The following is a 20,549-nucleotide window of genomic DNA, read 5'->3' as shown; positions in this document are numbered from 1 at the left end:
ACAGGTTTAAGCAACTTAAGCAGTGTTTATACTCAAGAAGGCTGGTGTTTCATTTATAGTGCACCGAAATTCTCCTGATTAGCCCTTCATTTGTACTCTGAATCAGCTCTGCCACTTACTATGGTTCCCTGTGCCACAAAATGAAATGATACTTATATGTCATAGGATGTAATGTCTATTAAATGGCATAGGCATTGGGTGTCTCTCACTTATATATAATTGAATTTAATATTGTCAACATTTCAGGGCAGTGAGAGCATGAAGATTATATAGGCCTGTAGCAGGTGCTGAGTAGCTACTCTCTCAGGTCACATATATTTAAGATTTGCTGTTGGAGATCTGAGAGCTTGACTGAACAGCCCTGTGTCATGATATCATCATCCTCAACCCTGGATGGAAAAGAGGGACCAATCAAAGGCGTGGGAGGATGCAAAGGTCCGACAGTAGGAGGAGGAGGAGGAGGAGAGAGGACAGAGCCCATCATATTATCCCCATAATGCGCTGGGAAATGGCCAGAAACGCAGTCCAGCTGACAAGGAGTGTCGGCCAAGAGCGACATCATGGTCCCACAAAAAGGTACAGAACCCACACACAGAAACATCCCAGCCTTCTTCATGCAATCCGTGTGTCAAAGCAGTGTGATTTACAAGTGCAGAAATGACAGACCTTTATGGTCAGGCTCACTATGGTCCACAGATAGCTGCTGCAGTTATAGTGTATGTCATGTATACACACCAAAAGCCAGTGTAAAAGCTGACAGCTGGATCAAATGGTTTTGATAAGACCTTATAATTCTATCAAAACAGGTGCAGCAGCTGTAACCTCCCAGTGATCTGACTGCAGCTGTCTGTGAGTGATAATGCATTAGCGTAAATGGCTGCTCCTGGGCAGTATGTTGTTCTTGCACTGTCACACATTAGGACAAACTACGGTTTCCAGTGAATTTGCCTCCTTTGGGACTGCCACCACAGTCGTCGTCTCAAATTACATCTCATCCTTGGCTTAGGCCATTACCTCCTCTTCTCTCCTCTCCGCACGAGAGAGATCAAAGTTTGGCTGAGAAATGTTTGAAGAGAGTCCTTCAATGCTCTTTAAAAACTTTCTGCTTCAGTTCTGTTTGAATTGGACTATCACTTAGAAAAAGGCTTTAAAACCTCCTTGGAGACAATAGTCATCTCCTCTATTTTTTCATTGTGGTTATTTTCTGCCTTGCTCTGCTGTGTGGTGGGTTTTATCTCTAGTGAGAGCTAGCGTGGGGCTGTGGGCGGCTGGGTGTCTGGTTTCTGAGGGAGTTATGTATTCTGCCTAAGGGGGAAGGTGCACCCTGTCCACTTAAATGCACACCGGGTCTCTCGCAGACGGGACGGGGTTAAAGGTCGCAGCTAAACAGGTCTGCCTATTGTTTCCTGACAGGTCGGGCACATCCAGCGATGAAAATGCAATCAAAACAAACAGAGCCTTGCTGATGGGGTGGGGGTATGGGGGGGGTGTTTGTGGAGGCCTTCTCCAGTGTCTTCATTAATCAAAAGGCAGCCGCTGTTCAAAGAGATCAACCCCCCCCCCCCCCCCACACACACACCTTTTCCACTGTGCAGAACAGTGGCTTCAGGACAGACATGAAGGCGCAGACAAAGGGAGAGTAGCCTTCGAGGTTTCTCCTCACCGCTGTCGCGTGCTTTCATTGTAAAAGCGTCTGAATGATTTCAGGCGATTGCTGACGTTCACTGAGTCGGTCATGGTGCTTTACTCATAATATATGGTGTTCATCCATCAATGCAGGGTAAAGAAGCCCAACAGGGAAAGTGTAGCCTTTTTCTCAAAGCTAGAAGTCTTATATTTTTCATAGGAGCTAAAAAGCATGTTAACTATTTAATTAAAAAAGATTCCAAATAATTTCTGGTTACAAATATAAATAAAATAAGTAACAATAATTGATCATATTGCTAATAAGTATTAAAACAATCTAATATTATATATATATATATATATATATATATATATATATATATATATATATATATATATATATATATATATATATTTTTTTTTTTTTTTTTTTTTTTTCTCTGAGTTTGGGCTCAGAGAAGTTTACGTTTAACGTTTCATGTTAAATTCAGAAGGAAGCAATTTGCTATCTGCACTATATATCTAAAACATATTCAATTAAAAATTAATAATAAGACTATATTCAACGCACTCAATTACTAGGAACTAGACACATTTATTTGACAGGATATAAATCTAAAATAATTAGAAGGCAAAGCATGCCATTTAATGGCAGTGGTATGCTTTATTTTATTTTGAGGAAATTTGCTAAGACTCAGATCAGCTCGTGTGTCTGTTGTTTTCTCTGTTTTCAAGGAGGAGATAAGCCTAACGATGGCAATTGGACTAAATGCTAAAACACCAACTGCAGGTATATACACCTGTGAAAAGGGTCACATACTCTCAGTAGAGTAAACACACAGTGGAGAACGCACCTGTGTCAGTATCATGGGGCTCAGAACAGCGCATAGGAGTAAGTAGGCTCGCATTAAACGTTCATCAAACACTCATTTCTGGTTACAGAATTGCAGATCGTAACCTGTTGTTCACTGTTGGAAGTAGTTTTGTCTGGAATGTGAGAAAACTAACTCGGGCAGCAGCAATGTTTATTCCACTCACATTTTGCTTCATGCTAAAGTTTAAATTAATACTGATATAATTAAAAACTGTTAGCTATTTCAGTGGCTATGACATACAAAGTGTTGTTTCTATAAGGGTAAAAAGGGAATTGAAGCTAACGTTTGATTTCATTTTTTTTTTAAATTATCCTGAAAATAATTTACTCATGAACATTTTTAATGGTAAGATGCAGATATGACAGTGATACTTCAGGTCTCCTTCAGCTCTGGACATCACTGGCCAGTAGAACAGCTGTACCAGGAGGTCCGTTCAGCTCTGCAGCAAATTGTACCGTCCTGTTTGAATAGCAAGCAGCCCTGCATGTTCAGGGTTTCAAGTGTCTAGTCTGACTACCCTAAACCCTGGACACTCCCATACACTTGCATTGTTACCATAAGAACACGCGCCTATAAATATCAGAGCCTAGCAGCAGCTGGGCGTGTGGGAGAGGGGGGAGGGTACATACAACTGTTTTCATCTTCAGATGTGGCCCAACAGTCTCAGGTTAGATAATCATGCCTTCTGTATAACGCATGGAACAAAACTGGAAATGAACCTAGAACAGCAAGATATGGAGTTGCACAAGTTTTGGATGGATTGGTGAGGCAATCCAGTGCAGTTGTTTCCATAGCGCAAGTGAAGATACAAAAAAGGACCAAATATTAATAGCCCTGTGAGCAACGGCCTACAGGGGTTACCAGTCTGTCTTAGTTCTGCTACTGAACGAAATAGCTGCAAAAATAACCGTGTCTTCTGAGTCATCAGAATTCTCGAAACGTGCAAGCGTCGCTAAGCTCAATGACTCAGACCTAGCAGTCGGCCTCGAGCAGAAGTGACAGAGAAGTTGCAGAGAAACACAGGTCTTGTCTTACCGTTGAAAGGTGTGCTCTGGGTAGAACTGGACAGCAGCATAGGGCGATGTCATACTGCCAGAGTGTGGTCTTCTCCAGGGACTTTAAAACTATCAGCCAATGGCACAGGCACATCTAACAAGGCGAAGGAAGAGGTCAGATCTACTGTAAATATTAGAAACGAATAAAAAGACGAGAAAACATTAACAATAAAAGGTAACTTCAGACAGATTAAAGTGCAGGTAGATCAAGTGCACAGGAGTGACTCAAGTGTGGAGGATGTTTTGATTTTGGGTTATTCTTTCTACGTACCACAAGCGGAGGGGCGGCGTCAATTTCAGCATGCTGACCAATCCCTGACAACAACTGGACAGGGTATCGTACTCGCTCAGTTGCTAGGATATTAAGCAACAACCGTCACCCCCCCACACCTCCCCCCAACCCAAATGTCCCCCACCCACTCCATTCCTGGACCGTGTCCCTAGTGATGGCTCTCAAAGTACTGTACTGAAAAGCTCATTCCAGTACCCATTTGCTGCCTGAAATTTCTTTCCGCAGACCCCAGAGCTGTCAGCCAAGTATTTACAGTTGCATCACTCTAGTTCCTAAAGCACCATCCTGAACTGGCAAGGTGGGAAAAAATCATGTCAAATGGTCTTCAGTGCCTAAGATGCTTTCCTGATCTGTCAGTAGGGCTAAATTCCAGTGCTAAAAGCTTAGCTTCATTCACCTGCCTCTTTCCTTTCGTCGCTGACATACACTTCCGCCTATAGTACTCATCAGGCACACGACCTTGCACTTCCCAATGAACAAGTATATTGTGCTGAGTTTTCCAAATTTAAAGGTTCCCTACTTTGTCTTTATGTGCCACTTTCTTCTTTCTATGTTGCATAGATCTTCTGGAGGGACAACATGGAAAGATACTTCTACATTAGCACGATGTTTTTCAATAGCCTCTAATAAAAGGGCCATATAGAAATTAAGCTCTAAACCCATATATATGAACACAGACATAAACTCAGTATGCCTCTCTGTCTCTGACCCTCTCTGATGCTGTCTTGCTTTACTGTCCAGTGGTGGCGGAAAATGTAGATGCGTTTTGCATTTTTTGTGGAAGGAACAGCGGATGAATCAGAGGGCTAAATTAAAGAACTAGGTCGCAGGGGTGAAAAGATAATAAATAGATGCTGAGTATCCAGGCAACATGAGCCATCATGCAGGACGGTTGTACCTTTCAGAAGCAGACAGTCACTCTAGCGCCCTCTCCCCTCAATGGCCACACCACCCACAATGCACCTGGAGGTCTTGATGATGTCAGCATAGTATACCAACGCAGTGAGCTCAGACTGCAGACCGGCTGTCTTTTTAATAGCCTATTCAGAGGGAAAGTGACGTGGAAAAAAATCCCCCCACGAGGAACCAACCAGCAGTGGCCACCAACCATCCACTTTGCCTCAGCTTGACCCCCTCTTGCCAAGGCAGCGGAGAGCTATTTTAGTGCGAAGCCCTCTCACCCTCCCACCATCGTCCACACCCAGGCAGATAGATGGCCCTACTAACATCTGCAAATTGTGTGTCCTCATGCTGGAAATGCCATTCCTGAATGCAGTTCAACTCAAACAGCAGGCTCTGCTGTGCTGAATCGTGCTATGCCCTAAGCCCCACTCTTAGAACGTGGAAGATTTTCTTCCATCCGCAACAATGGCAAAACACACACTTTAGAGACTTTCAGGGAACAGTGCTAAAAATCGAACTGACGTGACACATGGATAGGAAAAGCCCCACTGAAAGGAAGTGACTACAAGCACTGAAAACAACTGTAATAGTGCAGTTTGTTTCCACTGAAGATGCATGGAACTAATATACAATTAATTCTTAACTATTTCAGCTGTGGTTAGAATGTAATCATTGTATGGATCACTGTAAGGATATTCCCAGTGGCCTTCTCTTGGGAGTTGCTGAATGTTTCAGATTTACCTACACAACTACGTAAATCAAGTGAAACTAAGAAAGAGCTGTTATATATGCATGCAACATTAAATGTAATATGCCACCTTTATGGATGGAACTTATGTAAGTCAAGTAGGCGTTTAGTTCATTCAGGTGACAAAGCAGCTGTGTTCCAAGACGTTAATGTTGAGGACGTGCATGCACGTGCGTTGAACCTTGACAGAAAGACCTCCTGCATCTCCACCTCTGATTCATCCATCTGCATCTCCACCTCTGATTTCTCTGCCTGCATCCATCTCCACCTCTGATTTCTCCATCTCCATCTCCACCTCCTTTAGCCTGCGGATGAGGCCTTACGTGGCTGTCCTTCATGTGCAAGGACAAGCTCCCTTCAGACCACTGACGCAAACCAGGAGCGATTATGGCCGATATCCCTGGCGATACACGAAACCCCTTTACCTCACTGCGCCGTTAACAGTTCTCAGCAGGCAGGCACTGGATGCCAGTCACCCATTCGCTATTACTTCATCCGAGATGCATGCCCTTGTTCAGCGGGCTGGCGGTCACATCAGTGTGCCCGCTGCAAGCTTCAGCCTGCGTTCGTGCCCGCAGCTCTAATGCGCTCGTTATCCCTGCATGGTGAGGATCAGCGAGCGCTCGGGCCCTGAGCCGCAGCGTTAAGCTTGTATTCTCCTGTAATTGAATCAGCCCCGCTCAGCAGACCCTTGTGGCCAGAATCAGTGAGCGCAGCACATGCGGCCTTAAACACATCGTCTTCCCTAATTCATCTTGATGCCCGTGTCTTCCTGTGCACCATTCACTATGACAGTCTTTGGATTACGTACAGGAGGCCACCAAGCAGTTGTCAGAGGGGCAGGTGATGGTGGAGTGCTTGACACTGGCCTGCTTCACAACACAGGGTCAAGAGGACACAATAATGGGATATGCAAAAGGATGCTACTCTTCAGTCCTATGAGGGGTCATATGAGTGTGTCTGTATTCTAGTCTGTGAGTAATTGGGGCGGGGGGTGTCTGGATGAGTCAGAGAGCCCACAGTCCACTGCAGTGCTTGAGAGGCGATAATTCATGGAGCCCTTCATAGCCCTCAGACAACTCCAGAACTGCCTAGCAACTCACCATTGTTTACAGGGGCCAAACTAGTTAAACACGAGGAGAGGAAATTCCTGGTAAAGTGGAGATTGAAATACTTCACTCTTTAGATATGACATGCTCGTTGTAGCATCATGTGTTCAGGCGATAATCAATTCTGCTGTCAGAGTATATATAGGTACACGGTATAACAAGTTACTGAATCACCATGTTAAAAGGGGTGTTAAATCTAAGAGGATGTCAAAAACAATATTATATGTATTATCAAATTTCCCAATCAATAACTCATGCCTGCTGCTAAAAATAATGAGTGATGCTTCAACACAAACAGGGTAGTTATCAACCAGATCAAACTGCAGAAATGCAGAAGGTTGACTTTGCTATAGTACTGAGAAAGTGTAAGGAGGAGTCTTCCTCCTTTGTAACACTGCCATTTGAAGGTTGGATGAACCTGCGACTGCACCTTTTTTGAGGGGATAAACAATCCAGGCACAGTGGTGCATATTTTCCCACGACGTGATTCACACTTTTCTCTCCTCAATTCACTTTTGTCACGGTGACTTCTCCACCTAACACAAATTCATGGGAAAATTTCACATTGCCTACGGCGACCAATAAAAAAACGAAATGCCAGATTTTGGATAATCCTGTAGGACAACTTTTGGTGGGAACCAGATTTGTTTGTGTTCTATTTTTTTTTTGTGACTGTGCTTTGTGTCATCTGACTTGTCAAAAAGGATGAACTGGTTTTGTGAATGACTGCTGAATCATATTAGTCACTCTGGTCATAGCTGTTATTCCACAGACTAAACAGGCTGCTGTTGAAACAAACAAACAAATGAAAGCCTTTTATTTGCGAATGCTATATAAGATATAGAACACTCCGTATTCATGCGCTTTACTGTGTATCATGCAGATTAATATTCATTTAATGTGTACTTTATTTTAACGTGTAATAAGGTTACTTTCATACATTTGTGTAATGTATTTTTATGCATATGCATTTTATTTAAATATAATTTTATGCATATGCATTTTATTTAATTGTAATTTTATACATATATACATATAAATGTTGCTTTATATTTTTGATATTTATATTATATATTTGCATTCATTAGATAACAAAAAAACAAACAAACCAGGGAAACTGGAAATTGGAAATTTTTGTATTCAGTTATGTTCTAGTGCATTTTATTCTAAAATTTAGCAACGCACATTTCTCCTGTTCCGTGGTGAGGGAATGGAAAGTGAAAATGAACCGATGGAGTTCTAGCTGTTCTGTCTCGAATAGTTATTGTTTATATACATATGTATATATATGTATATATATGTATATATATGTATATGTGCAGAAACTTCTTTGCATTAAATAGAAAGCCGGTGAACAGTCATAACAGTAAATTACCTCTGGATTTATACATGCCAACAAACAGTCACTCATTGCCTCACACATAATGCTTTCACTATACAATTAACCCAAAAAACCACAACCTATCAGTTACTGAGAAGCAGTTTTAGAGTAATCTCTCTCTAACTCTTGGCAATATAGCACTGTTTGTGGTTTGTTTAGTCGTTTTCTAGATTTAGCTGGGTCGAACATTTTGTGCATACTGTCTGGATAAACAGTTTTAAATTTTACAGACTTAATTAACACGTCGCTCTTCTGTTACCCAGCGTTCAAAGCAAAGGTCAAGGGCTTCAACATCGACAGCTTAATCGTGGCGTTAAAATGTCACATTTGATTACAACGGCTCATTGTTTGATCATAAAGGCGAATCATAGGCGTATGATTGTGTAGCAGGAATGGAGGACAGCAGAACAGCCTCACTGGGAGAGTACAGTATAGAGTGTGAAGAGACACTTATTTTAACAGCTCCCGTACACATCTGAGCAGGTGTCTCAAGCTCAGCACTTCTGTGAGGTAACCCTATCTTTGATATTCTAACTTTCAGAAAAATAGCCCATGATGTAAAACTTAAGGCCTGGTGTTTAGCAACCGGGAGAGCCGTATCCAGGCAACGGAGTGACAAGTGTGATTGGTCGGCCCCCTCGACCTGTTAAAGTGGATGTATGCGTAGCACATTATGATGTTCAGTGGCATCTCGACGATATTTTATCCCATGTCCGTGAACCAGCTCCTATCCCCGCGTAATCTAAGAGAGGGTCTGAGGTGCCCTTTGTCACTGGATAGGTTTTAAAAATAAAACATGGTGAGATGATATGAACTGATGCTTGAAGCCAAGCTTGCTGAGGGCCACAGAGGCCAATAAGGAATTCTCAATTCAGGAACAAATTGTTGTGGTAATTAATCAAAGCAGTCTTTTTTTTAAAAGACATCTGTCTGTGATATCACAAGAAGCTTATGAGTCTTTGATAGTTGAAATAAAGCACTGATGCGCTGTTGTTCAGTCCAGGCCATATTAAAATACGTGTTTCCCAATAGCTTGAGTATTTATTTACACTGTTCTGTAGATCCTTCGTGAGCTTAAACACAGTTCAGTAGGACGATTGTTGAAGCCGTCTGAATCTGCTTTTCTCACAGTGTCATGTTTTTCTTTTGTATTTTCTGTTTATTCAAGAACTTGTTCTGAATAAAAAAAAGCAGTGTCACATTTGAACACAGCGTTCTACTTCTGGCATGGATGTAGTCAAGCAAATGGATTTTCAAAAATGCTAAATGCTAAAAGTCAATAAGACCTGAGAGAAAGCATGGTTTGCAGCATTTTTGGGACATCTTAAGATAAGCATATCTATACTATGAGTTTCCCATTTTTGAAAAAAGGAGATTTATCAGTTTTGAAAAAAAACAAAAGAAAAAATTGCCCTATTAGAATGTGTGAAAGCCTAAGAAGAAGATACAAGGATTTACTAAGTTTCATACTACTAAAGCTATCTACAAAATCATGTTTGCAATGGGTCAAAGAACACTGAATCTATTCTTCAAGTACTGAGTTTGAAAATTGTAAAATGTTACGCAAATGATGAAAATTAATTTGTGTTATTAATTTAGGTCCCTATTTACATTCAGAATGTTTCACAAATTTTAAACTATGCCCTCAAAGGTCGTATTAGGTAAATATTATTTGTCATTTAGCATGATGGCTGCAATTATGGCATGTTTTCACAGAAATACATGTGCAGCTGGTAGGTCAGCCACTGTGAGGATTACCTCAAGAGTCCATTGTCTCTTTGCACTTTACATTTCGGACATAGTTAAGACAACAGAATGCAGCAGTGTTAATAATTCCTTTACTTCCATTGATTCTCAGCCGGCTCTACTGGCATGAGAGAAGTAAAAGCCATGTCACTTGTAAACGCAATTAGTTTGGATTAAGAAATTTCCAGACACGACAGCGAATGAAATTTCCAGATACGACAGTAAATGAAAAATGATCTGGGGAAGTGGTGTGGCGTATGTATAAATGCATGTGTGCGTAGTGTGTGTCGTGTGGGCCAGGTTCCTAGCATATAACGTCACCTGTCAATCAGCATAGCCAGCTGCTGGCGAAATGTGTGTGTGTGGAAGGAGTCAGGGGTGAAGGTAGAGTTGGTGTGTGGGCTTCCAAACGATGTGAGGCAAGTTGTGAGAATGATGTCTTGTTTTATGCTTTCGACACATTCTTGGTGTGGGCGTCGATTCTTGCCGTACTGAAAACCTTCTCGCATAACCTCTCCTTCATCCAAAAGAGCAGGGCCTTGTTCCTCACATTTGCCAGCTCCATTTACAGATGGAGTTTGCTCGGGCAAACAGAGCCAGGTGCGTTTCTTTGAACAGGGGCCGACTTCTAAATGGGGTACGATGAATTCAGAGTTCAGAGTAATATAGACACGTCAGCTACTGTATTTACACCATGGCTCAGTAACATGGCCTGTTTCACTTGGTAAGCACTTCTATTGGGCTTAGTAGAGCCTAGCTTCCAGCAGACTCTATGATACAAACAGTCCCATTAACATATCTGCTACACACCAGACCATCACACTTTGCACCCAGATATTTCTTATTCTTATTTCCCCCATGGCCAGCTCAGTAACTTTGCAGGCCCATATCATACAGCCCTGTACTAGGTTATGAGATAAGGCAGACAGGGGTGCATTGCCAAAATAAAATGGTCAAATAGCAATACAGGAAAAGCTATGAAATCATAGTTGCATAATGTAATTAAAGTGCTCCCATTCTGCTCTCTTCCTCTCCAACTAGTTGAAACAGTTAACGAAATGGAATTCGTTTTGTTCCGTAGAGTTTTTTTGTCTGATGTCACCAGTACGAGCTTCTTGGTATGGCATGTCACAATGACATCGCTAGATCTGTGATTGGAGCCCTTCACAGTGCCGGTGAGAAGACGGGCTCTTATGCTAGAGGAGTGTAAACATCACCCGTGACCACTGGCACTACCGAGCAACATTACATTAGCTCCTGTGCAGTAAGAAGAGCAAGATATGACTGGCTGCTGCTTAATAAGACAAACAGGACTGTGTGACTCTTTCTGAATTTCATGTTGGGGACCACATGGTATATTTCCTCATTATCTGTGCTCAGAACTACCTGGAGTGTGTAGGCCACATACTACGGTTGGCAGTGAGGAGAGTATAAAGTTATGAGATTGACTTGTTTCCATGCATCACTGTGGAACTGATGACAGCAGCAATAATAATAAAGTGTAAGTATGGACTGAGTGGCAGTCTGTGGTCAGTCACTGGCTTGCCAAAAATGTCAAATGCAACTCTGCTGCGAAAGGCAGACCACTGCCTACGCTGCACGTCGTCAAAGGATACTGCACGATGTGAATGTCATAGCATGTGCGAATTTCTTTGTGTGTGTAGAGTACACACCTGTGTGTGTGTGTGTGTGCGCGCGCGTGTGTGTGTGTGTGTGTGTGTCTGTGTGTGTGTGTGTGTGTGCGCACATGTGTGTTTCAGAGCCTGATGCTCAAAGAATGCCTTATTGGAGGAGAAAGACTTAAAAAGACTATCTGAAGAACATTATAAATAAGTTCAACATCACTGAGACTCAACGCCCATTTAATTCTACAGGGAATTTGTGTTGGGCATTTTACTTACTTTTTTTATCCTACATCAAAGCTCAAGCAACACAAACAGGTAAACTAACTCTCCACTATTAAAAAAACAAAACAATTAAGCAATACAGTCATGCTAATAACATCCACCATATTATCACTGTACATTGTATTGTAGGCTTCCTCACTGGGTTCAGGCAAAATTCATTCTAATTCTGATTGAAATTCAAAATACTGTATTGTCATACAGAATGTTACCAAATGGGCCACATGGTTCATAATTTGAGCTGTGAACATGAGGCCCAGTGAACAGGGCATCATGGAGGACATCCTGTCCTGGGGCTTCCACCCTCAAGGCTCAGAGGACAAATCAGAGGCCGATAGCACCCAAAACGTGAACCTGCACCTCCTCCATCTTCAGATCCTGCACTCACCTGCACCATCCGGGGTAGGATCTGCGGCCCCGGGGTTGGTCTCCGAGGCGGTACACAGTGGGTCTGTTGCAAGCCAGTTTTGATTTGACTGGTGCCAGAGTCCCACTGCTCACGAGCACAAGGAAGCATCTGCATTTTCTGATGTTTACTGGACTGCCAGAAACGAGAACGTAATCAAGTCAAGCAAGCAAGAAATGGAGGGAAGTGAGAGAGATGAGTATGCGTGCGCACACGTATGAGAGAGAAAGAGAAAGAGAAAGCAGCGTGTGCACGTGCGTTGAGTGAGTGTGTGTGTGTGAGAGAGAGAAAGGTTTTGTTAAAATGCACCTAATGCACTAATTCTTACACATGTGAAATGTGTGTGAAAATTCGTGCATTAGGTGTATTTTATGAAAACCTTATGAAAGTGTGTAGTTTGAGCAGCAGAACAGATTTGCACGGTCTTCTAAGACTGTGGATCTTCGCTGGTCTCTCTTTCTTAGTCAGCAGCAGTGTCTGTGCTGGATGTCTGTGGGGTCGATTCCAAAGAAGAAAACTGCTATCCCAGCGACTAGCTGAGCCCCCTAAGTGTATATGCAGCTAGATGCCACAGAAACCCTGCAATAGTGGCTCAGAGCCATTACAACGATGGTCCAAAAGAGAGGGTGTTATTTAAGAAGAGGGAATTCCAGTGACTACAGTGCAGGTTGAAAGTAGGTGATATGACAACCAAGTCAGAAAACAGATTACTTACACATAGGAGTGTCAGACAATCTCTTCAAAAATGTGTGTGTGTGTGTGTGTGTGTGTGTTTGTGTGTGTATATATATATATATATATATATATATATATATATATATATATATATATATATATATATATATATATATATATAGAGAGAGAGAGAGAGAGAGAGAGAGAGAGAGAGAGAGAGAGAGAGATAAATGCCTATAAAAATGCCTTGTGTGACTCAGGAATGACTGAAGAAATGGTTGAGTTGAATGCACTGAATGCAAATACATTCATGCTTTTATGAAATCTCCTTACACCATCAGCTGTATTGTTCAGTTACTTTGGAAACTAAGTGGTTCTCCGTGCATCATGATCCAGGCACTGGGTCAAGAAATAAAATGCCGTGACGCAACAGTCTAAACAAGAGTCCTCATTCGTGCAAAAGTTGGTCCTCCCAGCATTGACTACGACAGAAAGGGCCATCAACCCTGAAGGTGCACTCTGCCAGAACTCTCCTGCTATCTCTGGGAGAAAAGGGCCACGCGCACTGACCACAAGCATCATGCACACGCACCCAGGCACAGTCCGCTGATTATGCACCAGCCGGCTGTAGCAACAACACAAAACACCCGCAAACATAGACTTGCATGAATAGAACTTGGCCCTGGATTTAATAAAACATAACTGTTCTCTAACTACATGTCAAGATCTAATCTAACCTGGTTGGCAATTCCAGAGTGATTGCTCTAGAGCACTGGCAGTGCTTCACGTTGGGTGTAAAGTGATAGGCGTACGCAGCCAGCACAGTGTGTGTGTGTGTGTGTGTGTGTGTGTGTGTGTGGGAGCAGTGCACGCTCCCCGCGCCTGGTTGCACTGCGGCTGCTGTGAGAAGGGGAGAGAGAGAGCAGGCGATGAGATCCGGGCAGACGGGAGGGGACCTCACGTGTCATCGTACGGTGGCCCCCACGGCGATCGGTGCGGCGTGCAGCAACCGTCCCGCCTGCCATTGTGCTCCTCGCCGCGAGAGAAAAACAAGCTGTCAATCAAGCACGTCTGCATTTCAGCAGGCCTTGTCACACTCGGCAGAGTCGTCTTAAAAGCGCCAGGACCGGCCGAGCACCGGCAAGAAAGCAGGACACATAAATGGGCTTCTCTGTCAGAGGTCTAAACCTTTGCTCTGAATCTGTCTGTTTTAAGGTTCCGGTTTTAATGTGGGTCAGTTCAAATCAAGTTCAAGTTCAGATAGTTCAGTTAGTTTCGTAGTGGTGCTTTTTTTGTTCTCCCCCTAAATTGGGGACATTCATGTCCTAAGGAGATTGATTTTGATTTCTCGATGAACTTAGCATCTTATGTTCAAGTCCGAAAGCCTGCAGTGAGCTAGTTCGCTGTCACTGCTACCTATGTTTCTGCCAGTCTTCAAAACCTCTGCTAAAACCCTGCTGGCAAACGAGCCTGCCACAATCATTCTGGCCCTCTTGGCCAAACCCTGGTCACCTAGTACCACAGTCCTCCACTAGGTGGCAGGTCTCTTGCTGAGTGACAAGAGCCGACAATAATCGCCCACCCCCACCGCTTACAGATGTGATTCTTCATTCTCTCTGCACCACCAAGGCCATTCATGCTAACGATGAGACTACTGTCTATCCTCCCAGTTTGCGATGTCTCAATGTGTGTTGCAATATGTCCCCCGCCTGATGAACCTCACCTTGCACTCCTGCCTTGTTGCCCCCGATTGTGCTGAAAAAATACTTACAGAGTGCCCCGAGTAAAGCCTGTCTGGGGCGAGGAGGGAGGGCAGTCGAGTGGCTCCCGTCCACCTGGGTGTTAGCACCCGACTGCGGGTCAGCACCCAAGTACGGGTCAGCACCCGACTGACATCTGGTGAAACCATAAGCCCACAGCTGTTGCCTGTCCCCTGACGTCTCCCTTGCGGACATCTGTGGGTGACATGCCGGCCATTTCGAGGAGGGTATATTTGCGTGATTGGCAAAGGGTTGCCAGGGACACAGTGGCAGAAAGGGGGCGACCAAAAAGGCAGGGTATGGAAAGAGAAGGACCAGAGGAGGGGGCGGAGCACTCTGGTATGTGCCGGGTTGACGAGGTCAGGGCGCAGCGAGAGGGAGAGAGAGAGTGGTTATGGGGGAGGGAGAGCAGGGGGATACATGTGTTGTGTTGGGCAGACATGGCTTGCAGGGAAAGCGAGCGAGGGCCATCGTAAGCAACGACCTCCCAGACCCTCGCTACACTTGCAGAGGTCAAGCCGGGAGAGGCTGGAGGGCTGGAGGAGGTGAACGCAGGGCCGTCGGGGTGTGGCGGGCGCGCACTCCGGCGTTCCTCCAGCTCACACTCAGGCTGACCTCGTTCATAAACTGTTCCACTTGTCAGGAGAGGGCCGAGCCCCTCGGGGCCCTTGGAGCGCAGGGACAGCCGCTGCTTGCGCCGAGGGCACTCAACGCCGAATAGCTGCCCTTAGCCGTTAGGTTTTATTACCATCACTTATGGGTCACATTGATTTGTTTTCTTTTGTGCGCACGCTGCGGCTGCGCTCGCAGACAGCCGTGTCGTAGGTGGTGAAGGAAGCAGGGAGATGAGAGATTGGGTTTTGCTCTCATTTCCAGGGGAGCAAAGAGAACATTCTTGAATGGTGAGCTTCTCCAGAAGAAGGGAGTAGTGTATTAGTGTCAGGAATAAGTGACAAAGTGAAAGAGAGTAACTGCTTGTTTAAATACTTGAGGGCAGAGAGCTTGTCAGCTTCTTGCTGACTAAACAGAACCTGCTGCAGGATTGCATTGCACAGGATTGCATTACATTGCTTCGGATAAAGGTATGCATCGCCCCCTGTTGGCAAACAAACACAAGCATGAAAAGTGACTGGGGCACCTGACATGGTTAAAAGTTGCAAAGATGCCCCGCATATGTGCAGGTGCGAGGCGCGGAACGACAGTCATAAATTAAACGTATTTATGGAAGCGAGAGATACACGGCCTCTATATTTACCCCACAGTACATCTGCAAAAATGTTCGAGATCACTCCGGAATGCTCCGGAATGTGTTTCCATTGCAATCTGCTTGTTAGTTGCAGAATCCCAGGCACTCCAAGCAGCCCGGCATGTAGGGGTTTTTTTGGTGGGTGCATTTCCAAGGCTTGTATTACACTTGCGAAGGGGGGGGGGGGGGGGTTGGGTGGAGGAAGGGAGATGGCTGGGAGTAACAGGAGGGATGGAGGGAGCGTGAACTGAACACACCTCTAGGGCTTAAGAAGGGCCCCTGAGAAGCATCTGCTCTTAGTCTTTCTGATAGGCCCCCTAAAGCCGCCTGTCATCAGGCCTGCCTCCCAACCCACGCCACCCCCCAGCTACTGCAGCCCGGCAGGGTTTCTGTCTCTTTTTTGTTTTTATTATTAACCCCCTTCCAATTCCCTAATCACAAAGCACACACACAAAAATCCCATGTCCATATAAAAAGATTTGATAAGTAAAACAAGTGAAATATGGAACTTTTCGAACGTGTTGTTGAAGATGGACATTAAAATGGTAAGTGCTTTTCTGTAATCATAGCAATAGTAAGGCTATAAATGGGACTGCAGATAAAACTAGACTCCTTGCATGATTTAGCTCTCAAGAAAAAGGGTGTCTGGGAGTGAGTGTGGGAGCGTGCATGAGGAAAGGAAGTGCAAACACCCATATTTGCCTTAATGTTATAGATGAGAATGATTTCTGCAGAACACAGCTACAGTTCTGACAAATAACAAACACCTCTCAAGCTTAGAGGAGATCTTTATCTAACCAAGGTGTTTTTTTTTCTTTTTTGCTCTTTTCCCGTTTTCGACCCCCACCTTAATCGACAGGTTACGCAAGCCTCCCATGATTCATGCGATCGGTTATCTCCTATTCCTAGTATGGATTACAGGAAGATTTCAGCAAAGCAAAATGAGACGGAACTGTTTCAGTTCATTTCACAGCTGCTGTTCCCCATATTACTTCCTTGTTGTAATAACGGGAAAAATTCTCTCCGTGACAAAATAAACCACACAAATAAAATTCCTGTTCCTAAACCCACCTGGCACCCAGTAGATAAAAAAACACTTTATTTACTTGGTTCATTCAAGTAAAAAAGGTCTTTGGAGGAGGAAATGCACACGGCAAGGGTTAGATAAACTATTTTTGAGTTTGCTGGATGTAGCATATGTGAACACACTTCTGCCTGCTGGCTTCTCAGTGTAATTTCGTTGTTGTAAACATTGGTCTAAGCTAAGACAGCTGTGTTGCTAGTTGAGTATGCCTTATCGCCTGCACTCATCTGTGGTAACTACTGCCAGTTTACAAGTTTACAGATTTCTATCATCCTTTCACACAGTGAAATGGATGTTTTTTCCACCTTAGTAAACTTGCTTGCTTTTTTTTTTTTCTTTTGGGTTATTATCTTCAAAACAAAGGAGCAGTTGCTATGGGACCATAACGAAGATACTGAAAAAAGGCCCGTCATTCTTCTGAGATCAATCAAAAGAACTTGCTCTTAAAAAAAAAACCCCCCAAAAAACCCTAAAGAAAATAAAACATGGCTACCATTTCACGGTGACCACATTTTCGCCATAGCTATTGTTTTCCTCCAGCAGAATCCAGGGTGTGTTCTCTCTCGCCGCTGCATTCTGCATAGCTGGGAAGCTTGGCAGGCTTGTGCCCTGTCCAGGAGTCCTGCAGCTTTCCAAGTTCAGCACCACACTCCAGACACAACACCGACAGCTGGGGCAGATTCTGCCAACGAGGAGTAAAGAAAAACAAAATATCGCACCACACACACAGAGTTGGTTCCTTACACACGGCTGCATGACTGACAGATGGAAAGAGTTGAAAGGCAAAGAAAAGGAGAGGTGTCTGTGGGAGGGGTCATTAGGGGTAATAAATGGCACTGGGCAAGTCTAGCTGGCAACCTGCATTCTGCCAACAGGTGCACCATGTTTACTGAATGAACAAGTTACACCAGGAGATGCTGAAGGGACAGCGTGGCACAGGGCCGACCCAAGGACGAGTCCATATTCGAACCTCTGACCCTACCCCCCTTCCCCGAACATTGTCCCCTTGACCCTTCCTGTATGGCTGGCGTTAGGAGTCAGGCCCACTTCAGCCTTTGGCAGGCAGGATTGTTGGAGGTATGCTCAGTTGTTAAACTGATCCAATGACCGACAAAACCGCAGAGTGGCCCGCGGTGTGTGATTCTTTGCTGGGTCTACGTACCATGGAGCCTTCCCTCCAGCACTTCAGCACGCTGTCTCCAGCCAGGGCTCCGAAGAGGCAGGGGCCGTGCGCCATGCAGGGCTGGCGGGCGGCCCCTGCGCTGGGTCTAGGGTTACTCGCCCCAGGCATGCTGCGCAGCTCTGGTGTTCGTCGGGTCACTGGGGTCATGGGCGTTCTGAGACTTTTCTCAAAGCCCCTCCACCCATGTCCCACCATGCCAGTCAAATTCCTCTCCAGGGCGATGAGGAGCCTTCACTTCGGATCACAACAAACTCGGCAAAGCGCCTGTCTGGAGAGACGCAATTTCCCCTTCCACTAAAGCTTAAGAGGTGAGACAGGATGTCTGCAAGCGACAGGATAGTCAGACATGGCCCGCATTTGTCCAGGACCCAAGAACTGAAAGAAATTTGAATGTGTGTTCAACTTTGAATACCACAACTGCCATTGAGAATACCACATCCACTAATGAGAGTAACACATGTAACATTGAGAATACCACTTCTACTATTAAGAATACCACATCTAACATAAAAATGACCACATCTACCACTGAGAATACCACATCTAACATTAAAATGACCACATCTACCACTGAGAATACCACATCTAACATTAAAATGACCACATCTACCACTGAGAATACCACATCTACTAATGAGAATACCACATCTAACATTAAAATGACCACATCTACCACTGAGAATACCAGGTATACCTTTGATAATACCACATCTACCACTGAGAATACCACATCTACTAATGAGAATACCACATCTAACATTAAAATGACCACATCTACCACTGAGAATACCAGGTATACCTTTGATAATACCACATCTGCCACTGAGAATACCACAAATGAACAGGAACAGAAACTGGAGAAACCAATAAGATACTTGTTATTAGTGATGCAGATGAAAAGATGAACGAGAGGGCAAAGAACAAACAATAGCTGCATTTTTCTGGTAAGCTGATCCAGTAAACAATCAACTAATCTGTAAAAAGAAAAATGTAGAGGAAAGAATGATGTCAGAAGCCACCCTTCTGCGTGCCAGGTCGTCTTAACCCACCTCCTAAGCAGCTTGGAAAAAAAGGGAGAAAGAGAGAGAGAGAGTAATAGAGAAGGAGAGGAAGAAGGTAAAAAAAAAAAAATCAGTCAACCTGCAATGGTATTTGAGTTTAAATGATTGGCCGTAGGAGGGGCTAGAGGTAGCAATTTGTAACCTTAGGCGGTGTTTTACTGTCTCAGAGAGGAATGCGGGGAGAAGCACTTTTGGTATGGGTCCTCAGGATGATTAATCGAACACCGCAGCGCTGAATCTCGCCCAGGAAGTAACACCCCACGTATCCGTTCAGGCATTACCACGGAGGCTAAGAGGTTTAACGTGTGCGAACCAACCGGTGCATTGCTTTTGGATGTCCACATGTAGAAGGTACATCCAGTACATGTGGATTTTCTAAGCAAGTGTATAAACAAGTAAAAGAAATGTTTAAATGTGGTATTGGCTTTAAGATAAAATTATCAATCTTAGTAATATAAAATACAATATATGTCAGAACAACTGGTTTTCTAGAGATAAAATGTATTTATTAAGGGAGGAAAAAAAATCTAAGAGTTAAATAATTAAAATTCATGTTAGTCTGGAACAACCTGAACTATTCAGAGAGAAGTTTTATAAACCATGCAGAGAATTTCCAGAAAATGCCTGTGACCATTAAACTACCATGTTGAAGTCTTTATCTGTGTTAAAGATACTGAAAGTTAGTTGAATATAAATTGCCATCCATAGATGATGCTAGTGTTGGATGCCTAATTTCTTAAGCTGGATAGCAACAAGCTCTTCATAATGGTGAAGCACATCTGTAGTAGTGCCTTGGGGTTACACTCGAGCTGCTCATCCTTGGCTCTACCCGACAACCGAAACAGAACAATTCCTGTTGCTTCCATTGAAACGTCCAAAAAAATCACAACAGTGCAATTACAGAGACGGCACAAGCCTGCTGACAAAGGCCATGAGAAGGAAGAACATGAATCAGAGCCTGGCCGTGGTGAAAGAAGTGAGTTCCCATTCACGCAAAGCAAGAGCGAAACTGTCCACCGCAGGATAACATTTTTAAACCCATCCTCAGAGTGCCATGGTCATGTGTTCCCATCCTGAAGGCATCCAGTCCTCCCTGTTTGGCTAACAGCTCTCTGTATGGGACATGGGGGAGCGAAAGACAACAAACTGTGCAGTTAAAGGGATCTTTTAGTGGAAAAGGCTAACAGACAACTGCCAGTGAAAGCTAGCAGGACATAAGACGCAAAGATCCCAACCACGGACCACCACAGCACCTGATCACTGTTCGTCCCACTGGCTGGCAGGTCGCCCAGCTTCTTCTGCGCAAAAGCGCCTCTATGAGTTGGAGCTCAACAGCAAACACGCACCTCACTGCCTGCAGAGCGCTGCCATTCCTGATCCTGGATTATGAGATGCCTCCCTGCTCTAGCCAGAGCTGCATAAACCCTTAGGGAACTGTGACACATACAAAATAAAAGGCCCTTTATCCTACTTTTTACACCAAAGTTTATGAAGC

The 20,549-nt window shown here is 44.1% G+C and overlaps 1 protein-coding gene across 6 annotated transcripts in view; it reads right to left on the bottom strand.

The window, feature by feature from the left end:
- tp63 (tumor protein p63) overlaps positions 1-3,792 on the bottom strand; it is a 46,686-nt gene extending 42,894 nt beyond the window's left edge. For all 6 annotated transcript variants that reach the window (XM_027007718.3, XM_027007720.3, XM_027007719.3 and 3 more), the window contains exon 1: positions 3,537-3,792. In XM_027007718.3, coding sequence (XP_026863519.1) covers positions 3,537-3,589 — 53 coding nt within the window. In that variant the 5' untranslated portion in view covers positions 3,590-3,792. The remainder of the gene's footprint in view (positions 1-3,536) is intronic.
- Positions 3,793-20,549: the final 16,757 nt, after the last annotated feature.

This window comes from Electrophorus electricus, chromosome 7, assembly GCF_041902795.1.
Source record: "Electrophorus electricus isolate QZ-2024a chromosome 7, ASM4190279v1, whole genome shotgun sequence".
Classification (NCBI taxonomy): Eukaryota; Metazoa; Chordata; class Actinopteri; order Gymnotiformes; family Gymnotidae; genus Electrophorus; species Electrophorus electricus.
The sequence above is the reverse complement of the archived record's forward strand: the minus strand, read 5'-3'. Positions and strand labels throughout refer to the sequence as shown.